We start from the raw sequence: 22,754 nt of genomic DNA on the forward strand, positions 1-22,754 counted from the left end.
TGTAATCCCTACTGTTTTTTACAAATTTCTTTTATTAATGAAGTAGGGACATCCTCCTCCTCCTCCTCTTCCTCCTCCTCCTCTTCCTCCTCCTCCTCCTCCTCCTCTTCCTCCTCCTCCTCTTCCTCCTCCTCCTCTTCCTCCTCCTCTTCCTCCTCCTCCTCCTCTGAAGACTATTCCTTAACTGTCATCTGAATGTCCTGCATTCCTGCTATGGTGAGCTTTGCTTTGTGCTCTTCCACAAAGTCTTCCACATCATCATCACTGACCTCCAAGCCCATGGACTTACCCAGAGATAATATCCTCCACAACAATACTATCCTCTTCGCTGGCATCTCTAGCCTTCTTAGTAGCCTTGATGACTCCTTTCCAGTACAAAGACATACTGTACATAGCAATCAAATGTAAAAAAAAAAAAAAACACACACACCCACAGTTCAGCAGAAAAGCACAGTCTCACACATATGTTAATCCTGTACATGCTTTAGCGAGTTGTTGTATAACTAGATTTTCTATTGGATAAAACATCCTTTAACTGATTTTCTGTTAAGCAAGGAGTCCATTAACTAAGGTATTATTGTATTTTCAGTTGTGGTGATTAAAAGTGTGTACAGTATTTGTCTAACAAATTTTTCTTAATCTTTACATTTTGAAAATTTTGTACCATAGGCTTGTGCTTTATAAGGTAGTAGAATGTTCTTAAAAAATGTTACATTTCCAGAGAGAACGGAGTAGAGGTAATGCATTTGCAGTGTCCATATAAGTTAAGGATATACTGTATCTTTCAATGCAGATTCACTCTTAAGAAGAAATATGAAACTTTTAACTTAATTATGTTTTTTTTTTTTTTGAGCCATTACAGTCGTCACTCTTCATGAAGTCATGAGCATTCTGAAGAACTTTTTATTTTTCCAGAGAAACTTTCGATTGAAGATGGCATGGTTTCCATTGCCCCTCCTGTTTGCTGTAGTCTTTCCGAACATTGGTGGGATTATGGGAGGTTTTATAACTTCCAAGAATATTCCTACTTGGTATGAGGTATGTTAATTTATTTTTTATTCTGCAGTTATGCACTCATTATTATGATAGTGTTAAAACTAGTGTTTAGTCTTTTTTTTTTTTTTGTCCATTTTGATTTGTTTGGGTAGTACAGAGTATAACATGCTTGCAGACATTCCTTAATGTTTGAGTTTCTGAGTACTTTTTTTTTTCAGGTAAAGATATAAATATGTAATATGAAAATGAAACAAAATTTATTTTTTTCATATTTCTGTACTTGCAGTTAACCTAACAAATTCATTTTAATGAACTCAATTTTGAATTAATGAGTCTGACACTCCATTCTATGTCAAAGAAAAATGTTAGTTTTCCAAGGATTCCTGGGTGTCTTGCAGCTAAATGCTTTACTCTTTGTGATTTATTCCTGCAGAGATATAGTTCATCTCTTTTTATGTGGGAGTATCTTTCAGCGCAAGCTTGAGAAGATTGTTGAACCTGTTACAAAGATGGTAAGGATGGTAATGGGGGATTAGTGGAAGAAGACCCCGCACTCACATGCTGTCACATAGTGCAAATGTTCTTATTTCACTCTCCCTTGTGCTCTATATTTAGCTTGAGTATTTCTTTGGTGGTATTTATTTTGGTTTGTTTTTTTATGGATGGTGAAAAAAAATAAAAAGGTGTTGTGAGGAGCAGGAGCATTTGTGTGGGCACTTCTCTTCTTCTGTCTGTCATTTAGGGCAGAGAGTCAGGTTGCAAAGCCAGTATGTGGTGGAGAAATGGGGTTTGCAGGAGATTACTCGATAGGATACCCTTTCAATCATCTTTTATTGTAGATTGGTTGGATGCAAGTCCCCCTCTTTCTGGACAAGGGGAGAGAGGGACAGGCAATGAAACAACTCATTGGTTTTAATAGCATATTCTATTGTCTCTGGCACATTCTGGTTCATTAAGCCTTCACCAGGTATTAAAAGCAAATTTATTACTTTACATCCAGAAGTCTAGCTGTTGCAACATAGCATCCCATATGTTCAACAAGCTAGAGGTGCGGGATACCTTCCTCTGCCCCCCCAACCAGGAAAGTATCTCCCTGGTGGGTATAACCAACCAGTTGTTTCAGATTCTTCTCACCAATGGTTAAGTCTCCTCTGCAAAGAACAAAGGTTAGTATTTGTGTAGGAACTAATAGCAAATTTTTCAAACAATTTGTATTTTTCCTGGCATTAATATAAAGTTCTTTACAATAATGGCTCACTTAAGCCACCCCTCACTATGCCACCTGGACTGGGAGGCAAAGTGGAGTGCACAACGAAAGGTGGGCAGGGCCTCCCCCCACTTGTCAATAGATAATGACCCATCTGATAGTTAAACGGCTGTTCCAGTTCGCTTTCACAAGCTAAACCTAATGTAAAGAACTTCAGGTTTGTATGTTAGGAAAAATGCAAGTACTTTAAAGTTTGCTATTTTGTATCAAAAGTAACCGCTAAAATCTTGAAAGAGTCACCGACATATAAAACAGTACCATTGAAATGCAAATCTGGATGTAAAGACAAATTTGTTATGGATAAACTATTGTACTTTAAATTTTATAAGGGCTAAGCTCCATGCCCCAAAGCCTGCTCCATGTATGAATATATGCCAGATCTCTATTCAATGATTCTCTGACCACAGGCTTTCAGGTGCAGAGAAGGAACAACAGCTAGAAGAGTAGCATCATTGTCATATACAATCAGTTTGTTCTCCAGACCTTGCCACATGTCATTAATATAGATATAAATAGCAAAGGTCCAAGAACACTACCTGGAGGAACACCTGAAATTACATTTCTAAATCTATTACAGTATACTGTCTATCAGCATAGTCTTTGGGCTTTGCAAGACAGTAGATATTGACAAAAGTCCACCACAAATATCAAGGCATTTGCAGTATCCATACTGTAATGCTGGTAGCAGGCTATTTTCTTAAAAAACCTACCAAGACAGAGAGCAGTTTCTCAAAAACCACATATGGACCAGGACAGCACATAAGTAGTGACTCATTTTATTCAAGGAAGACTCAATGTCCTAGTGGACGAATTAAGCAGACAGAGACAAGTTCTCCCCATGGAGTGGACACTAGATCCACTGGTATGCCTAGACCTCTAGAAACTGTAGGGGAAACCGATGTTAGACCTTTTCGCTACTTTCAGAAACCATCGTCTCCTGTTGTTCTGTTCGCCAGTCCCAGATCTTCTAGCATGGGCGATGGATACCAGGTTACAGGACTGGTCGAACAAAGAACTTTATGCCTTTCATCCATTCAGTATGGTATGTGAGACAGGTGTTAGACAAATTTTGATCCCACCAAAATGTATCAATGATTTTGGCAGCTCCATTTTGGCCAGCAAAAGAATGGTTCCCAGACCTACTCAAAAGACTGCTACCTCAAAAGCAGCAGATACTCAGACAACTGCACTTCAGGCGGTTTTATCAAAACCGATATTCTCTGGCCCTGACAGGCTACAAACTGTCAGGAGATTGTTTAGAAAGGAGGGCTTTTCAAAAGTGGCTTCAGACTCTATTGCCAAGTGCAGAAGGCAATCTTCAGAAAAAGTCTATCAGACAAAGTAGACAATCCTTAGGACATGGTGTAGAAGGCACAGTGTCTCCTCTACTCAGACCTCTGTAGCAGAAATAGCAGATTTTCTGCTATATTTAAGAACAACTAGAGGTCTCTCCACTTCCACTATAAAGGAACACAGGGACATGTTAAGCTCTGTCTTTTGGAACAGGGGTACGGATTTGTCCTCCAACCAAAATTTGTTGGACCTCATCAAGCCCTTTGATACTGTCAAATGAAAGGAAGCTCCCTTAGTCTCTTGGAACTTAAACATAGTTCTCAGATGGTTATCCGGTCCCCACTTCGAACCCATACAGTCAATATCTCTAGAGACCGTACTAGAAAGACTTTTCCTGGTCGCTTTGGCAACAGCAAAAGGGACCAGTCAAATTTATGCCTTGGATAAAAGAGTCAGCTTTTCCCAAGGGAATGCAGTGTGTTCTTTTTCCCCTGGGATTCTTGGCAAAGAACGAGACACTGTTGAAACCCTGGCCCCATTCTTTTACGATTAAGAGCTTGGCTGAGATACTGGGTCCAGATGAGGAGGAGAGGGCTCTCTGTCCTGTGAAGGCCCTTAAGCAATACCTTCATAGAACGACTCCGTTCTTTTTGGCTATGGGTTTTTTATTGCCTTGTTTCCAGGATCTAAATTTTTCTGTAAAAGAACCAATTTCTGCACAGGTGGAGTTGCAGACTTTTTAATCTCTCCGTGGGGAGCTGAGAAAGGTAACATCCAACTGTGTCCGAAACTGTCCTAATTTCCTCCTGGGAATCTTGAATAACATTTCTGATAAAGTGGCACTTAATATCAAGGACTTCTCTGCTCAATGCAAAATTCCTTTCAGACTTCTGAGCTATGAGAAAGTCTCTTAACTGAGGGTGTGATATTACTATCCAGCCAAGTAATACATGCTAAAAGTAGAGCCACCTAAACACTTCTTCCATTCACCTACAACACGAAAGAAAATATTAGATATAACTGGAGGAATTTTTATAAAAGGAAGCTCTTTTTAGGTGTTTCTAATTTATTAATAAAAGAATGGGGCACTTGGTTTAAAACTAATCCTTGAAGTTAAGCATAAAAAAGAACTGCAGGTCAAGGCTATTGCTTCCTAACTTGGAAGGAATGTTAGGTTAAAACAGTCCTTCACACCTTAACTAAATTTAACTATGTTAATGAAAACCCCGTGATCCTGACTCCTTGTTGAGGTTGGGGTGCTTGAGGGCCCGCTGCCAGGATTGAATGCACTATGGTGCCTACTGTCTCTGCTATGGGTTTAACTAAACACTAGAAGTGTATCCCTTTTACTTCCCCTTCTATAATTTTCCTGCTTCCCTCTTCTTTCTTTGGCGACCTTGGAATGGCATTGATTGTGAAAATGGCTGTGCCTTTAATGGGACCCCCCTGATTTAGGGTAGGTAATAAGATAGGTGATTTCCCTCCCCTACTATTTTAATGGACCCACATAACCCTGTCCTTCTTTATTGCCTACCTTAATGTACACTTCCAAGTTTTCTCTCTGGCCTTTCAGATAGGTTCTAGTAATTTGGTGTTTCCTTGGCATTGTTTTTGAAACCAGCTGAGTGGTAGGATATTACTGCAAGGTCCATAATCATTGCGAGAGTCCAAAGGTCTATGGCTGGTGGATATGCAGTGTAGGGGATGTGACAGATTGTTGACTTTTTACTCCTCTGCCAGTGCACATACAGGCTGACCACATTAGCCCCATTCTGAATGGGACAAAAATCAAGAGGACAAAATATGCCGGGTTGTCAAAGTTTTTAGCTTGGTTCCAAGGCCCTGCATGTGTAAATGACCTTAGTCTGGGCATTTCTGTCCTTTTGAGAGGCTTCCCTTTCTTCCCAAGGCATTGGAAGTCCATAGTATCTTTTTCCATGCACACACAATCATCAAATTCTGAGTATGGCTATAACTAAAGGAAAACAAATTCTGAGTTATTAACTAACCTTCACATACTTTTATACCCCCTGTTCCTCCTGGTCCACCAGTTGACCCTCTACCTGATAGCCACAGCCCACACTCCACTTGGTTCTTTAAAGGATTATACAAATGACTTCTCCTAGAATGAATCGACACAATACAGTAATATCAAATCAATGAATGTTAAGATTTTAGCGTACAGTCAGTATGTGGTTTACGATGGGTTCCATTCCGATGCTGCGTCGTAAGCCGAAAATCATCATAACCCAAAATATCATCGAAAATCGTAAGAAAACCTTACTTTTCATCAATTGAGTGTCTTGTAAACAATGTAAACTGCATTTTTGTTGAGTTTATAATCAAAAACCTCCAAATTTTGAACATTCTGCCCTTTTTGAGCCATATTTCTTCCATCGGATCGGCGTTGTTGGCATCGTAAACCCGGAACATGCATTGTAACCTGGGAAATAATTTTTGATGGATATATTTGAAGAGCATCATAAGCTCGGAACGTCATAATCCAAGCCTGTCGTAACTCGGGGACTGCCTGTATTGCATATTGAGGATTTACCAGTTGATTGTGACTTTGAAACCATCTCTGCTACCGAGTACTTTTGGCCCCTTAACGGAAATTAAAATGAACTATCATGAAATAGAAGTTAAGTGGGAAGCTTAGGCTACTTTTAAAAAGCACAAAGATGCTTTCAAAGCTAGCTGCAGTATTGCAACACTAGAAATATGTCAGTGTCATGAGAGGAAGCTTGAGTGACAAAACTCCTAGAAATATGAATGTCTACTGTATACACCTTCTGAATGGGCTGTAGCTAGACATCAGAACCAACAAAACATTCCAGCTAGGACTCCCAAACCTCCTATGTGGCCAGTAGCAACAGCAAAGGAGGAGAAATATAACATAAATTCTGTAGATCCCTCCAGAAGAAGGTAGGAAGCATAAAGAGTGATGAAATATCACGATTTGGTAAAGGGAAAATTCTTATTCATGTAAAATCAAAGACCCAGGCATAAATGTTGAGTTTGATGCAGGTTACTGATAAGGAAATGCTGAAAGAGATAAGACCTCACATGAACTTTGTCTATGGGAGAGGGGTGATCTTTGACAAAGGCCTGTATGAATTCATAGAGGATGAAATCCTAGAACTGAGCTGACAGTCAGCATGGAAGGTAAAAAAGATATCTAGTGCCAATGTGATCATTGTGTCATTCGAGGATACAAATGTACCATCCCATGTTACAATTGAAAATTAATGAGCAAGAGTAAGACCTTTCCACCCAAAACCTATGCAGTGTTTTAACTGCTTCAATTTTGGCCACTGATTAAGAGTGTGTAAAAACTCAAGAGTTAGTGGTATTTGTTGCTCAGTCCCTGAATATGGTTTATGCTCTCTTGCTACAAAGTTTGTTAATTGTCACTGAGATCCCAAATCCAGTGATAAAAATGTGAAAAATTTAAACTTGCTCCATCCCCTGTGGTAGAGGCCCAGCCTTCTGGGTCAGGTGCTCAGCCTGGCATGGCAAGAGCAAACTCCTCAAAAGGAGATAAGTCACCTCATAAGGTAGATAAATCACCAGCTGATGAAGAAAATCTACCCTTATCTTCACCATCTCCCACAGTATATGAAGCATCACAGATAGATTCTCTGCTCCAAGAAAAGGAGTTTGATAAAAGTAGAGTATGGAAGAGAGGAAGAACATCATCCTCCCCTCCTCCTCCTCCCCACACCCAAAATAAAAATAATTGCAATCCTGAACTTAACAGGAGTTGTACTGGCACTTCAGTGAGACCAGAGGAGTCCAGCGTTTTGAATAATAAAAGCACAGTAGCAGAGGTCCATCCTCATCCTAAAATTATTTGCAAAAGAGAAAATAATAAAAGTACTAACAAAAGCCACAGATCCATAGACCATTCACACACACACATTCAACATCCCTAAGAAACGAATCTAACAAGGAAAAGGACTCTAAAAACTTAAACATAAATAATGTCTATCTTACAGTGGAAATGTTGGGGTATTATTTCAATTGCTGAACAAATCAAAGCACTGATCAAGGATTCAGAGGCAAAGATAATTTGTCTCCAGGAATAAAAAAAATTTGTGACAAATTTTATAACCCTGGTTTAAATTATAATTTCTACAGATCTCCACAACCAGGAGAAAGAGTTCAGGGAGGCACTGGTTTTATTATTCATAAATCTGTAAAATACAGTATAGGAAGTGTACCTTCTTGTATGTAGGTGCCTGTCAGTTATCCATTGCTTGCTTTGCAGGGGTTTGGCACAGTAATCCTACCTACTGTGGATTGAATTCACTGGGTAAACAAACACTTGTTTTATACATATTTTGCTACTAAGTAGTTTTTAAAGGGTTGGCTGATTTCCACTTTGCCCACCTCCTTTTTCAAATGTGGAAATCAGCTATACAATGGAGAGTCAAGGTTCTTTTGAAAAATATAAATAGTTAATTTAGTATTTATTTTTTAAATATGTACCTCTCCATTATACATTTTGCCATCCCAACATTCAAAGTGGACAGAAGTAGACTGACCATCTACGAATGTTTGTGCCTATTGGTCCCTTGTTGGGGGATGGGCAAGTAGATGGATAGAAAACAGGTACATGTATTCACTGAAAACCATGTGTTCTCATTTTCTTTGTAATCTGTCAAACTCCTGCTAGCACAGAGTAAAAGCTATATAATGGAGAGGTAGGAATTTTAAAAATGAATACTAAATTAAGTATTTATATTTTGTAAGTCATGATATAATTGCCCTTTAATTGATTTACACACTGGATAGTTTTTAGAAATAGCTATTGTTATAGACTTTAATCTCAGAAATATTTTTTTTTTCAGAACATAAAGAAACCAAAGTGGCGCCCTCCTAACTGGGCTTTTGGACCTGCATGGACATACCTTTACTGTTCAATGGGCTACGCATCATACCGTGTTTGGCTTGAACTTGAATCTCCTAATGTGCTGTCTGTGTTAACTCTGCCAGCACCCTTGATGTTATTCCTTCTTCAGATCACTCTGAACTGGATTTGGACTCCAATTTTCTTTGAAATGAAGAACTTAACTTTGGTAAGAGCTTGCCTACAATTAGGTCTTTGTGCATTACTGAATAGATTAGACTTGAATATCAAAATTGTTGTTTAGGTTAGTTGGAGAGGACCACAGAAGGAGTCATCATACAAGGACTCCAGATAATTTTCTGAAGAATAATTTTCTTGACAGAATAGCACTGTACCATAGATCTAAAGCTATTAATTGGAGTTACAACCCTTTGATGGATTTATTCACATGCATATCACTATGCAATGAACCACTCTCTTTGGTCTCCCCTGACCTACAATTCTTTAAAGAGCATTGAGTGTCTGTGTTTGATAATGGCTGAGGAAAAAATTATCTAAATAGATGTAAAATATCCCATGGAAAATGAGTACAGTAGTTATTTTCAAAGAGGAATAATCATGTGAAAACATTTTTACTTTTCTGGCACAGCATGCCTCCTGCTGTAAGGGACAGAAGGATGATTGCAAAAGAAACTTTCAGTGCTGTTCCATTTTAGCATAGGTAACCACATCTGAGCTAGAAACTTCGATGATAGAAGTGATATGAGAGGATTGGAACTGCTTAGCCCATTGGAAAGGACAAAAATACTTAGTCCATTGGAAAGGACAGAAAGACTTGCTGATGATTACTGATGGTTTATATATTAGGAACTTATTTATACTAGGTAGCAATAGTTGAAGCTGTTGGCTAAAGTCCACCCTTCTATGGAGTTGATTGAAAAACTAATGCAACTTAACGAACAGCTCATGGGTCTGCCCCTTCAAGTAAAAAGAAAAATCCACTAAGTGATGAAATCGGGCATATAACCAATATGATACAGTACCCTGGAAACATGTAGTGCCCTTGAATCAACTCAAATAGCGTATAAAGTACTAATAGGCTATCCTAACCTGTATGTTGTACAGGTAATTGTCATTAATTTTAAGACTCGGATACCTCGGTGCTGAATGGCTTTGAAACTCGTCCAATTCAGTATTCGATGCATTTTGATAGAAAGAATTGCTTCAGTATTCATTATTTTCTTGGAACTCGATGCACAAGCTATTACTGTACATTTGTCTCAGTACACTGTGATGCACTACCTCCTTCATGTGGAGCAAAGAGTCCACACATTAGTCACAGCAACAGCTCTCAGTGAGTGCAGGATTTTTGCATTTTTGTGCAATTTTTTTGCTTATATATTGCACCTTTAGTATCTAAGGTGTCAGATGCTCTCTCTCTCTCTCTCTCTCTCTCTCTCTCTCTCTCTCTCTCTCTCTCTCTCTCTCTCTCTCTCTCTCTCTCTCTCTCTCGTTATCATTTTTATTGGTTTTTCACAATTTTTAATGTATTTTCATTATTATACGTAGTGGAATGATAGGGGAGATGTGTGTGTGTGTGTGTGTGTGTGTAGCTTAATAGGTATGTGAGTGAGTTTCTCAGTGTGGTATTGAATACCTCTCTCTCTCTCTCTCTCTCTCTCTCTCTCTCTCTCTCTCTCTCTCTCTCTCTCTCTCTCTCTCTCTCTCTCTCTCTCTGCAGCTGTAGGAAAATTGAAGGTGATGGTCAGTGAGTGAGGGATTCTCCCCACTCACTCCCCCACCTCTACCTTTTAATTGCTGGGTAAATTGTCTTCCTACCAAGTTTTCAACTGAGTCTAACTTGTGCTGAAAGATACTTGTATATAAAAGCTCTGGTTTGTAGATCTAGGAAAAGTGCAAATTGTTATTAAAAATATTTTATATCTCACCTCCGATACCAGAAGTCACACCCATATAATGCCTCCAAGATACGGTATATTCTTAGCACAAGCTCCCCTATCCGTCTGTTTCTCACCATATCTTCCTATGTATACTGTAAAAATTAAATTTATTTTTTAGAGACGATATTTAAAAATTACAGTAACTGAATTTAATGGACGTTTCTTGTGAATTTCACAGATATAAGAAATTTTATAACTTGTTTTTATCTGTGTCTAATTAGGCAAACTATCTGCATAAAATTTTAAAATTATCCCAGCGCATTATGCAGATACAGATCCTCAACTGAATAATAAGCTTACAGGTCATTTTGGCCTAGAAATTACATGGAATTGCAGTACACTGTTGCTTATCTTGAATATTCAAGTGGAAGCTACACTGTAGTGTCTTAATTACTTATCAGAAGACCAGACCCTCAAGCCATATGGTTAACTGAAGGGGTTTCTAAATTTAAACCAAACCAATATAGAGAAAAGTTTCATAACTTTTTGCTGATATTAAGTAATGAAATATTCTTCCTAGTGTTTTCAAGATACCCAGTCACACACTGCCAAAACCCACATTCTTTATCATTCTGAAAGCCTCCTTCTTGAATTTCAATACTTTTTTATGTATTTTTTTGTTTTTTATAAGCAGGATCTCATCTTTTGTATTTCACTTTACTCCCTCTTAATTCTTCCTAATGAACACTATATTCATTGGAAGCTTGAATTTCAAGTCAGAGGGTCCTGGGGGCTTTTTCCATATGAATAGGTTTCATCTACTGAATAATAATAATAATAATAATAATAATAATAATAATAATAATAATAATCAGCTGAGGATATCCTCCTCCCAGACACTTATCATCTTGAACCTATTCTTATAAACTTTGCATTTTGCTCTACAGATGTTAAGAAAATTCTTGATAGCTGGGGTGGAGAAGAACCTGGTGGTTTCTTCCCTTTGTTCTTTAAAAAGGTTTCTAGTGTGTTTCCTCCCATAGATTCTGCAGATTTTTCTGTTGAGGTAGTATATTTGCAGATGAGCACAAGCTTAGCAATACTGTGGCTTTTCCATAGAGTGGCTTATCTGCAGATTGCAGTAACTACAGGCCAATTTCTATTCTCCCTGCACCCCAGAGTTGCAGAAAAACTTACTTATAAGCCTCTTTACAAGGATTGTTAGCTTATAGTCAGTATGCATATTGGAAGCAGTTATGTTCTGCAATGCTCATTTAGGTTTGAAATGCCAATTGCAAGAGAACCTTGACAAGGGTTATGAGTGTAAAGTAATTCAGATATATATAAATATATATAAGCTTTAGAGTCTTGGAGTGGGTGGATATGTTTTAGAATTACATCAGGATTTCCCTACAGGTAGGCAGCAGCGAGTTACTGTTGATGGGATGTTAGCAAACCAAGACATTGTGTCTGGAGTACCAAAGGGTAGTGTTCTTGGACCACTGTTGTTTTAAGTGTATACAAGTGATATGATGGTTGGCCTTAAAAACAAGATTGTTCAGAACTTCTCCCATCGAAAGCATATACACATGGGTACTGATCAGCTTATGCTAGACTTAAAAAAGGAAGAACTTACACTCAGATGTATAAATAGATTGAAAATTCATCTAATAATCCTACTAAGTACATACTTAGAGAACGTAACTCAAATACCCGTAACTCAAGTAAAATCCTGCAAATTTGTGTTAATGAAAATGGAGATCGAAGTTCCTTGACAGGGCAAAGGATTATGAAAATGAAATATCTAGACATTCCAGCATGGATGATTCAAAAACTGAAAATCTGCCTTAAAGTAGGAAGTAAATATCAGGGGGTTGTAAAATCCTAGTTTTTAGCTCATAACAAGAGCTATAAAGACTTATAAAATCTTCTCAGATGGTTCAAAGAACCTGAATGGAGTCAGTATTGCGGTTGTGCAAAGTAAGGAATCCTAAGTAGCAAAATTATCATACAATGCCTTAGTCTTTACTGCTGAAGCGACAGCTATTCTCATATCTTTAGAAACTTACAGATAAAGCGTTCTATCATCCATTAAACAGTTCAGTCCTTCCCTTCTGACTGTACAGAGAATTCAGGGATGGCCCTGCTGGCTTGCTCCCCATTACAAATCAATCTAGTTTTGTTGGGTACCCATTCATGTTGGTACCCAAGGAAATGGAGAAGCCGATAAGCATGGCAAACATGCAACAAGACTGGATGGTTTTGATTATCCCTCAGTTCCCCAACTTAAATAAAATTGCCTATCTGATCTTACATCAGACAAAAATGGCAAAAGAGATGGAGCTCATTATCAATAAAGAACTTGAAATTATCAGAAGATTGGTCCCTTGATTGACTCTTGGCCTTCATCCTACCGAGCAATCATGGAGTGCAGACAAAGTTCTGTAGATTACGGATAGGTCATACTTATCTGACATGCAAGTTCTATTGCAGGGTGCCAGTCCATTAATGTGTGATTTTTGTGATACCCCTTTTACTGTGGAGCACATTTTGATGGACTGTCCCAAGTTTGTTGAAGAGAGAAGGCAACACTATATCTAAGGTGCTATGGAGCAAATTTTAAATGATGATGTTAATGTTAGTAATTAAATGGAATTCATTAAAGATATTGGGATGTTTTATGATATATATATATATATATATATATATATATATATATATATATATATATATATATATATATATATATATATATATATATATATATATATATATATATATATATATATATATATATATATATATATATATATATATATATATATATATATATATATATATATATATATATATATATATATATATATATATATATATATATATATATATATATATATATATATATATATATATATATATATATATATATATATATATATAGCAAGAAGGCACTAAAGCAGACAGCTTGGTACATGGTTTTCCTTTATTCAGGGCGGCCTATTTGAGATCCTTGTCTCATCCTCAAGGCTAAAAATACAAAGTAAAATATACAAATACAGCAAGAAGATTTAGGATATATGTACAAATAAAATATGATGAAGTAAAACATCAGTAAAAAAGGTAAACCTAAAATAAAATTGTTAAAAAAAAAAAAAAAAAGAGAAAGAAATAGAAAATTTTTTTTACTAACAGACCTTATTCCTCAAAGTTCAGTTGCTGTATGAAAACAATAAACATAAGGTGGGGTGTGGTTTAAGCTATATACAGGGGCGTGGACGAGGAATGATTGTTCAAAGAGGGAACAAGCTTTTGATCGCTAACGATTCAAGAATAGGGAGGTGGTGTTCGTGTTGACTAGTTAGTATAATCTTAAAATCATTATAGTTTATTTTACTTTTTGCATAGTTTTATGTGGTTTCTAATATTGGATGTTTCGGGATTAGACAACTTGCACCCAGTGCGAAAGCTAACGCCAATATGTGCGTCACATCTGACCTAAGCAGTCGGCGTGTGTTTCCCACGTATGTCTGACAATGGCATTGACAGCAAGTAAATAAATAAACAACACCGGACTGCATTAAAGGGGGCAGTTTTTCTTTGTGACGAAACATACCGCCAATAGTTCTTGGGTTCTTAAATATGAGCTTCACGTCAACTGCAGGAAAATAATTCGTTAAAATCCTTTTTAGATTGGGTAGGAAAGAGGTGTCATGCGTGAACGGAAAACTTATATAATATGTTAATTTATGTGCCAAGTGTGTGGTAGCAGGAGGGTGAAAGGACTTATCCAATGCTCTCTTAACATACTTTAAAAATAAATTGGATGGATAGCAGTTGGATTTAAAATAATCATAGAGAAAACCTATTTCCTTGTGAAAAAGATGCCAGTCGGATGTAAGTGTTATGGCCCTGTGGAGGAGAGTGGACAGGGAATTCAATTTAAAATTATAAAAGCACGAACTGTAAAAATTCTGCCCAAGACCAGTAAAGGTTTTCTTGAACACACCAGTATGAAATCTCTTTCTTCACGGATGACGATGGTGTCTAAAAAGGATAATTGGTTATTATTTTCTAATTCATAAGTAAATTTAATGTTATTATGTAGCGAATTAGCATACTGCAAAAACTGGTCACAGTGGTGACGTTCTTTAAAAGGACAAAAGTGTCGTCAACATAACGGCGATAAAATAAAGGCTTAAAAACAGAGGGACAGCTGTCCAGCAGCTCTCTCTCGAATTTGTGCATAAAAATATCAGCAAAAATGCAGCTTAATGGATTACCCATTCCTACACCTTCCACTTGCATGTAAACTTCATCATTAAACACAAAGGCCGTGTCCCGCACCGCCAACTCCAATAGCTCTTTAAAATCTAAGCGGTTAAAACCGTGGTACACATTGTCCTGATCATTAAAAATAGTATCCAAAATATAATCGATTGTTTCCTCCACTGGTATATTAGTGAATAGTGACTCTATATCAAAACTGGCCATGACCAAATCGGAATCTTGACATAAAATATTATTTTTAAATTCTAAGGAACTGTTAACAGTAAATTCATTTTTGAAAGAGTTTTCCAAGAGAGGGACTATGTATTTTGCAATTTTGTAGTTGGGTGTAGTATATGAAGAAAGGATTGGCCTCATAGGTATATTCTCTTTATGTATCTTGGGGAGGCCATACATGATACCATAAGATGATCCAGTGACGAAAAGCTCATCATAAGTAGTTTGAGTAATAACCTGTTTATTTTTTTTTTTTTTTTTTTTTTTTAAAGATCTCAGAAAACGGTTAATTTTGTCCTCTTTCTTAAAAATAAGTTTAAAGTCTTTGTTACCAATTTTTTGAAATTTAGAATCATCGGTGAGTATATTCTGCATTTTTTGGAGATAATCAACTTTATTCAAAATAACTGTACCATTACCTTTATCTGGTTTGGAAAATATTAAGTTATTATTTTTTCTCAATTTCTGAAGGGTATTTAGATCATCTTTGTTAAAGAAAGGGGCCCATCTAGTTTTCTGTTTGTGGTAATTAGTATGTGCGAAAGCAGACAGTTCAGTTTGGAATTTTGATAGGTTAGCGTTTAAAGGCAAGTTCTTCAGTTTGGTAAAAAGTACTTCAAAGGGCAAATAGTACTCATAGTAAGAGGGTTTGTAGTTGGGTAAACAGAAATCCAGCCCAAAAGATAAAAGAAATTCTTCTTTCTTAGTTAAGTTATAGTCAGAGAAGTTGAAAACCACCTTGTTCCCTTTACCAGAAAAATTCGGTTTGAAGACACCTAGTTTCTTAAGTTTGTTGTTATGGGTGTTTTGTACCTTTTCAATATAGCCATTTAAATCTTTAGATAACAACCAGTTAAAAATGATTAAATCAATAAGTATATGAGTATATGAAAAGTATACGGCAGCAAGTAGTGATGTTAGAGACAGTAGGAACACTGCTAGCAAGAGACAATAGGAACATCGCTAGCAAATAAACTTTGCTAATATCTAGTGTGTTGCACAAGGCATACTTGGTAATTTTGATTTTAATGATTTCTTTTAATTTTAGGCTTTGGTAGAGATTCTGCTTCTTGATGCAGCAGTTGTCGCAACTGGCTTTGCTTTTTGGAATGTTGATGATGTAGCTGGATTGCTGATTATTCCGTATGTTGCTTGGTTAACGCTGGCAACAGCCCTGACTTACTGTATCTGGAGAGATAATCCTGAATGGAGACGTGGGTATTCCCAGGAGGCTAAGCAAGAGTGAATATTGTCTCTTAATTGACTGATGAGTCAGTATCCTTATTCATTTAGCATATGAGAAATATGGTAAGTTTTTAATTTGTGATAAAAAAGTGATAGAAAGTAGTTACTTGTATGTTAAACCAAAGAGTGAAGATTGCACTGTTGTTTTTATGGTTCAGTACCTTATTACTAGTATGGCAGTGAAAAGAGAATGATTGCCATTTGTGAGTTTGTAAAGAATAAAAATATAATTGGTTTTGTTAATTGAGATTAAATTTACTTTAGATGTGAACATCATAATTTCTCAGAGAAAAATTTATTATATTTGGTGCAATTATGAAATGTTTGTCAAGTAAAGAAGAATGTGAAGGAGTCGAAATTGATTACTTGCCTGACTTCATTTTGTGGCTTGGTAAAGAAAATGTACAGTTATTCAATCACTGAGGAGGCATTTTGAAAACAAAGAAAGTAATTATTATGAAACATAACAGACTGAAAGAAATTAGACATTTTTGTAAGTGAATAAAATATAAGTATCATTGTTTTCTATTGTGTACATAGGGAGTGAATCAGTAGAATATTTCAATAAAGAATTTTCAGGGTTTTGCATGTTCCTTAGTGACAAAGCTCTATTGTCAAGTAGAGTTTTAACACATTACCTATGGTAGTAGGCTTTTGCTGGCAGCATATGCCATTAAGAAACTTTTTAAGTGCCTAGACAGCCAGTCCAAAAAATAACAGTATGAAGTAGTAATCTATGTTTGTAAAAACATTTGTTTTATATGTACACATAATTACACTTAGAATAAAAGGTAAAGATTATTGGGAACAATGTGCAAACCTAAGAAAGGGTGCACAGTCAGATTAAAAGAATGTTATCTGGGATGAATCTTACCTACTGTAAATGATAGCCTATAGCTCTGCACCAATAAGTTAGTTGGCATTCAAACAAAAGATCACATGGCCGACCTGGATGACTGCCTTGTACACCAGTTCTCCACCAGGTGTGTTTCGAACGTTTTATCTCTTGTCAGAATTCTCCTTGCCACCATTGTGTATAGGCGCTCATTGGTATTTCATGGTTTTGGCTGTTTGTTGAAGCAAGGTAAAGAATGTCTGGTTTTGTAGGAATCATTACTGCATTAGCAGGATATTGAATTTTGGGGTAGATAGACTCACTGTTTGTGCCAGCTGCAAGGGTGTGGTGTGTGATCTTAAAAACAGATGTGAGGAATGTAGAGATTTTCGAAGGACTTTATGCTTCTTAAGTTTGTTAGATGTAGGAAGAGAAGGAAAGCAGATAGGTTGCCGAAGCAAATAGGTCTGGTCATAAAACTGTCTTTTCTCCCCTTCTGCCCTCCCTCTAGGTCTTACCCTTACTCAGTGTGAGACTTTTTCCTCTGCTATGCTTTAGTTAGTACTGAGATTTCTGTTTTAGCTTCACCTTCTGCTCCCCTTTCAGTTCAGGAACAGTGTATTGAAGAGTTAGAACAGGACGTAAACCTTATTTTAGTCAGTGAAAGGTTTGCCAGAATTTATGTTAAGGAACTGTTCCCGGTCCCCCCATGGTATGAAATAATTTTTGCAGTCCCTGTAAGAGGTAAGTTGTCAGTGTCTTTTCCCATCTGTAGCCGAGCCTAGAATTGCCATACAACAGTTGGAAGAGTCTGCTTCCTAGGAACTGTCAGTTCTTGGGGCGATGTGGCTCTTTGCCCCTTGTCACCTGCCTCTCATTTTTCATGCTCTGAGTCTCATTTAATGCTTTAGCCAAAAGATCATTTTGGTTAAGATAAATCTTCACTCCATATTTGTGATTGGCACCTAGTAGTATTGACAGTGTTATTAATGCGTCTGTAGTGAGTTGTACTTACTCTGGTGTTATGTTGACTCAGTCAATTGTTAAACCAACCTCTTCTACATCTACTTATTCTAAATCTTTGTTGGCTGTTCCTCTTTCTGCTTGAAATGCATCTGTTTGTTCTTTACAGCATGTAAAGAACGTGCTGTTTTACCTCTCGGTGAGTCTCTTCCTTCTGTCTCTTTTGCTCAGCCAACTTATGTCGACTCAAGTTAGCTACTTCGGGTTGGGTTCCCTCGGACTCCTTTTTCATCAAGTTTGGGATTCATTGCGGGTAGCTGCCTGCTGTCGCCCCAACTCCTCCTCTAACAGAAGAAGAGTTTGAATTGAAGAAATCCTCTTTGGTTTTTCAGCATTTATTGGAGTGTTGCGCTTCACTTTATCCTTATTTAGTGAGGGAAAGATGAACTATAGAAAATAGGTCCTCTGAATATTTTGTTGCCCATAAGTACTGTATTTGAAGAAACCCAAGCTTTCTCCTTCAGTTAGAGTGTGTTTCATAAGTTTTCACTTACTCTGCTGCACAAAGTTTCTTTGAAGCCTTACAGTTTTTTTTTTTTTTTTTGAAGTTGTGGAGAGCCACCTCTTATGATACAGGCACTGTACTGGCACTTAAACTGAAGACTTGGTTTTCTCTGCGTGTCTTGTTCCTTTTCCAAACTTTTTGCACAGTGCGCTTGCCTCTTCTCTACGCCAGCTTAGAATATTTGTGACACAAGCTAGAGAGTTTGTGCTACCAGCTGAGAGTGTTTGTGGCACCAACTTAAAGGGTTTTGGCATCAGAAGAATTTTAGCAGGAAGAAACTTAGAGCGTTTGACTTGCATGGTCAAGGCCATTTCTGGCACTGCAGGTGAATGTTTTCATGTTTATACTAGCAGTTATGCTCTTTTCTGTCATCAAAGGTTTCTCCTGCACAGGTGATGGCAGTTGTTTTGGTTTCTCCCTCGGGTTACCTCCAAAACCTGACTTTCTTTTAAGGCGAAAAGGGAGGATATATGGGTACAGAATAATAGAATTTCTTAGTTAATCTCTCAGTTAGGGGGTAGAAAAGGCCTGCCTCTTCTCTTCCTTCAAGCTCTCTTTTTAAAAATTGTACCTCTTTCTCACAGATCTTTTATACCTTTCGGGGATTTGTTCAGCCTCAGGTTCCAGTAGGGTGCCAATTGCAGGCCTTCTGGCATGTTTGGAGAGACTTACGAGCAGAACCTTGGGTGGTGGAGGTACTGAAGAAGAGTTATGGTTCTTTTCGGGTTTCCCCTCCACTGGCGTTGTCTCTTACAGCCTTTCCTTTGTATCTTCTCCAGCTGATAATTTAAGGTATATTTTTGTTTGAACTATCAAATTAAGCAGTGAAATGTTAAAATAGGCAGTTATGAGCATTTTAGTTTGGACAGATATAAGCCAGTTACAAGCATTTTTAGAAGGGATTTTTGCATTTCTGTGGATTTTGCATTTCCGTGGTAGGTTCTGGAACCTATCCCCACATCAGAATGGGGGAGCACTGTATTGTGTCATGTGCAATTGGATCTGGGTTGTGATCAGCACCTTACGATGTTGAGATCAGTTGAGATTGAGGCCTCCAGAACTCAGTGTCACTCTCTCTGTGGAATTTAAACATTCTAGAATTTTATTGGCAGATCTTTTTGAGTCTCTGGAATCAGCTCCATTTAAGTATTTACAATGAGACTTTTTTAGCACTATTGGCAGTTAAAAGCTTAAGTATATTGCAAGCATTCTCCTATAAGGCTGTTGTAAAGGGAATGCTATTTCATCTTTTTTGCCTAGAGCTGAGAATGATGTTAAACACTTCTCTGTCCTGTTATGGTATTTAAAATATATTTAGATAGGTTAAGCATGGAAGGGCCAGAGTTAAACTTTTGTTTTTTGGTTTTAGAAAAACATCTTGGCCAAGCTTGGAAGGGTGAGAGTTAAACTTTTGTTTTTTGGTTTTAGAAAAACATCTTGCCCAAGCCTGGAAGGGCCAGAGTTAAACTTTTGTTTTTTGGTTTAAGAAAAACATCTTGGTCAAAGGATGCAAGGTTCTTTGTGACATTTGATCTGGCTAGTGCATGAGAAATTAGTTCCATACCTTTTACCTTTATTGAAGGTAAGTAGCCATAGTGTAAGAGCAGTTGCTAGTTCATTTAGTTTTATGACAAATTTGTTGCTCGAGGATGTGATTAATGCAGTGAAGTTAAAGTGCAATTCAATTTTTGCCACTTAGTACCTTAAGTACAATGAATTGCAGTTTGTTATTAGTAGTGGGTAAAGCCTTTTCCTGAACTGAAGAAAGAGCAATCTTTTAGGTGCTTTGTTTTAAATCCCAGGTTTTGATATTTTGGAGAGCAATAAGGTATATACATTGTTAAGGTATTTAATTTTAGTTGACTGTCATTTTTTGGGCTTTGGGACCCAGGGACAGGGGTCTCTTCATGCCACTTCCATTTCATTCTGGATAAATTGAAGTGTTTTTTCTGCCAGTAGTAAGATCCAGAAAGGATTCCAGATCAGGTGAGAATGTTTTGGGTTTCATGCAAGAAACCTTTAGCTTGATTGGCTGAGTGGATTTTGTCTAGCTGCACTACCCACCATCCTCTTCGCAGTGTGGGAATCAGCTATCTTGAATAGTAAGTAAGATTCATCTGAAATAATATAAATTTTCATAGTAAAGTTTATTATTTGGATACTTACCTACTTGTAGAGTGGATCCCACATAACCTCCCCACCATTTAGTGGGCTGTCAAGGAGAATTCTGACAGGAGCTAAAACATTTGAAACACACCTGGTTGAGAACAGGTGTACCAGAAAGTCATCCAGGTCAGCTATATGATCTTCTATTGTTTGAATGCCAATTTGCCTATCAGTGAGGAGATATAAGCTATATTTAATAGTAGGTAAGTATCCAAATAATAAATTTTATTATGAAAATTAATGGAAAAGGATGCACAAAATGAGGATATATACTACTTAATATATACTGCAGTCAAAGATCAGAAATGATCAGCAAAATTATGATAAATGCTCAAAGTGAAAGTGTAATTTGAAAAGATGCTTGGAATGATCATTTAACACAAAACCCATATAAACAACTTAATACTAAGTTAACCCTGTGAGACTGCAAAGTATCATCATCTTGCTGCTTGCTGTACAATATTAAGTTTCACATATTCCTGGCTTATTAGGTATCTTTTATACTAAAGTTTACCCAGTAACTCAATTAGTCTGTTATTGACAGGAATCTGGCAGTGATGGGTAGGGTTTTTGGAGACTACTACTATATTTTGATTGTCTTTAGTAATTATTCAACATAGTCTTCCATTAATGGGAAAAGTTTAATATTTTTAAAGGTCAGTGTGTGTTAACAGAGCTTGTTGTATTTGTAGGTTTTTATTGTTATCAATGTAAATTTTCATTACAGGGTGGAATTTTAGCATTACAGAATCATGGTTATGTATTGTAAATGAAAGTCTCCAGAAGTAAGTGCTCAACTGTGTTACCTTATTGAAGTTATAGTACACTATACTCGGTACAGTAAAATAATGCCGAATTTACTCTAATCACCACTCATCTACAGGATAAGTACATTTTCTATATTTTTACCCATGTTATTATATTTTGTCACCAGATAAATTTTTATACCACAAATATAAAATGTGTTTCAAGAGCATTCCTTCTCACTAGTTATGGTACCTCACGAGAAGATTATGATAGTTCACTTTTTATACAGGGTTCATTAGTGAGAGCTTTCATGCTGTAGGTAATTATCATAATTTATGATTGGGACATTTCCTGTCATATGTAGCTTTTATAGTCCAGGATAAGGCAGAATAATACTTATAATTGTATACTAATTAAAGATGGTGAAAAATCCAATTGCATTTTCTTCACCCCAGACAGTCTAGATTATTTAGGATTATTTCAGTGCTGAAAATTGATAGACTGCATGATACCAGAGATCTGGAAAAATTTGTCAACTTAGGACACTTTAGTCTTAAATGCCCTTAGAGGTAAACCAGTTTTGTTAGGCGAGTTGAAAGACAATATCATATCTCCACCCAATAAAGGGAAAAAGGTGAAAAGGATATACAAATGGAATTTTGGCTCACTATACCAAATTTGTGCAAAGTTATATTAATTGATTGGTTTTTATAGTTTTATTGTTTTGAATAAATCTTCATTACTGTTAACGTTAGCTTATATCTTGGCACAAGTTAGGTACTATTAGTATTTAAAATAAACAGAAGAAAAACACACGGCTGACCTGGATGGACTGTTTATAATCACCTGTTTTCCCCACCTGGTGAGGTTAGAATGTTTGTGTTCCTGTCAGAATTCTTCCCGCTATGTCCTTGCTCACATGATTCAGCTGTAATAATTTTGGATATTGCTGGATGCTTCTTCTGTATAGTATTGTGCTTGTTTTTTCTTTTGAGCCATGTCATCTATGGTAAGCAAAGATAGAAGCATTAGGCTTTATAGGGAAAAGTTTTGCTTTAACCAAATGTGTTCGATGTGTTACCTGCAGGGGTAATGAGTGTGATTTTTCCTCTCGTGAAGAGTGTAAGAAATGGTTTGATGAGAGAATAAATAGTTGCTTCACATAGGAATTTAACTTGCCAACACGAGGTGGTACAGCCGTTTGACTTTCAGCCAAGGTCATTAACTAGCAACTGGTAGGAGGAAGCCCCACCCTTATGTGAGTATGCACACCACTTTGCTTTCGTATGAGATTGTTTGAGTGTCCTCTGAATTTCTTTGTGTGACTTGTTTTTGCTGATTGGTTGGTTAATAAAGATGGGCCAAACCCTTCAGTCATTGCAGCCTTCCACCTCCCTTATGAAGAAACCTCTGTTATTCAA

At 36.9% G+C, this 22,754-nt stretch overlaps 1 protein-coding gene across 3 annotated transcripts in view; it reads left to right on the forward strand.

Moving 5' to 3' along the window:
• The window catches only part of Tspo (Translocator protein), a 133,511-nt gene extending 111,743 nt beyond the window's left edge, over nt 1-21,768 (forward strand). For all 3 annotated transcript variants that reach the window (XM_067111762.1, XM_067111761.1, XM_067111760.1), the window contains exons 2-4: nt 916-1,038; nt 8,410-8,637; nt 15,861-21,768. In XM_067111762.1, the coding sequence (XP_066967863.1) occupies nt 934-1,038; nt 8,410-8,637; nt 15,861-16,058 (531 nt within the window). In that variant the 5' untranslated portion in view covers nt 916-933 and the 3' untranslated portion in view covers nt 16,059-21,768. The remainder of the gene's footprint in view (nt 1-915; nt 1,039-8,409; nt 8,638-15,860) is intronic.
• Nucleotides 21,769-22,754: the final 986 nt, after the last annotated feature.

This window comes from Macrobrachium rosenbergii, chromosome 11 (genome assembly GCF_040412425.1).
Source record: "Macrobrachium rosenbergii isolate ZJJX-2024 chromosome 11, ASM4041242v1, whole genome shotgun sequence".
Taxonomy (NCBI): domain Eukaryota; kingdom Metazoa; phylum Arthropoda; class Malacostraca; order Decapoda; family Palaemonidae; genus Macrobrachium; species Macrobrachium rosenbergii.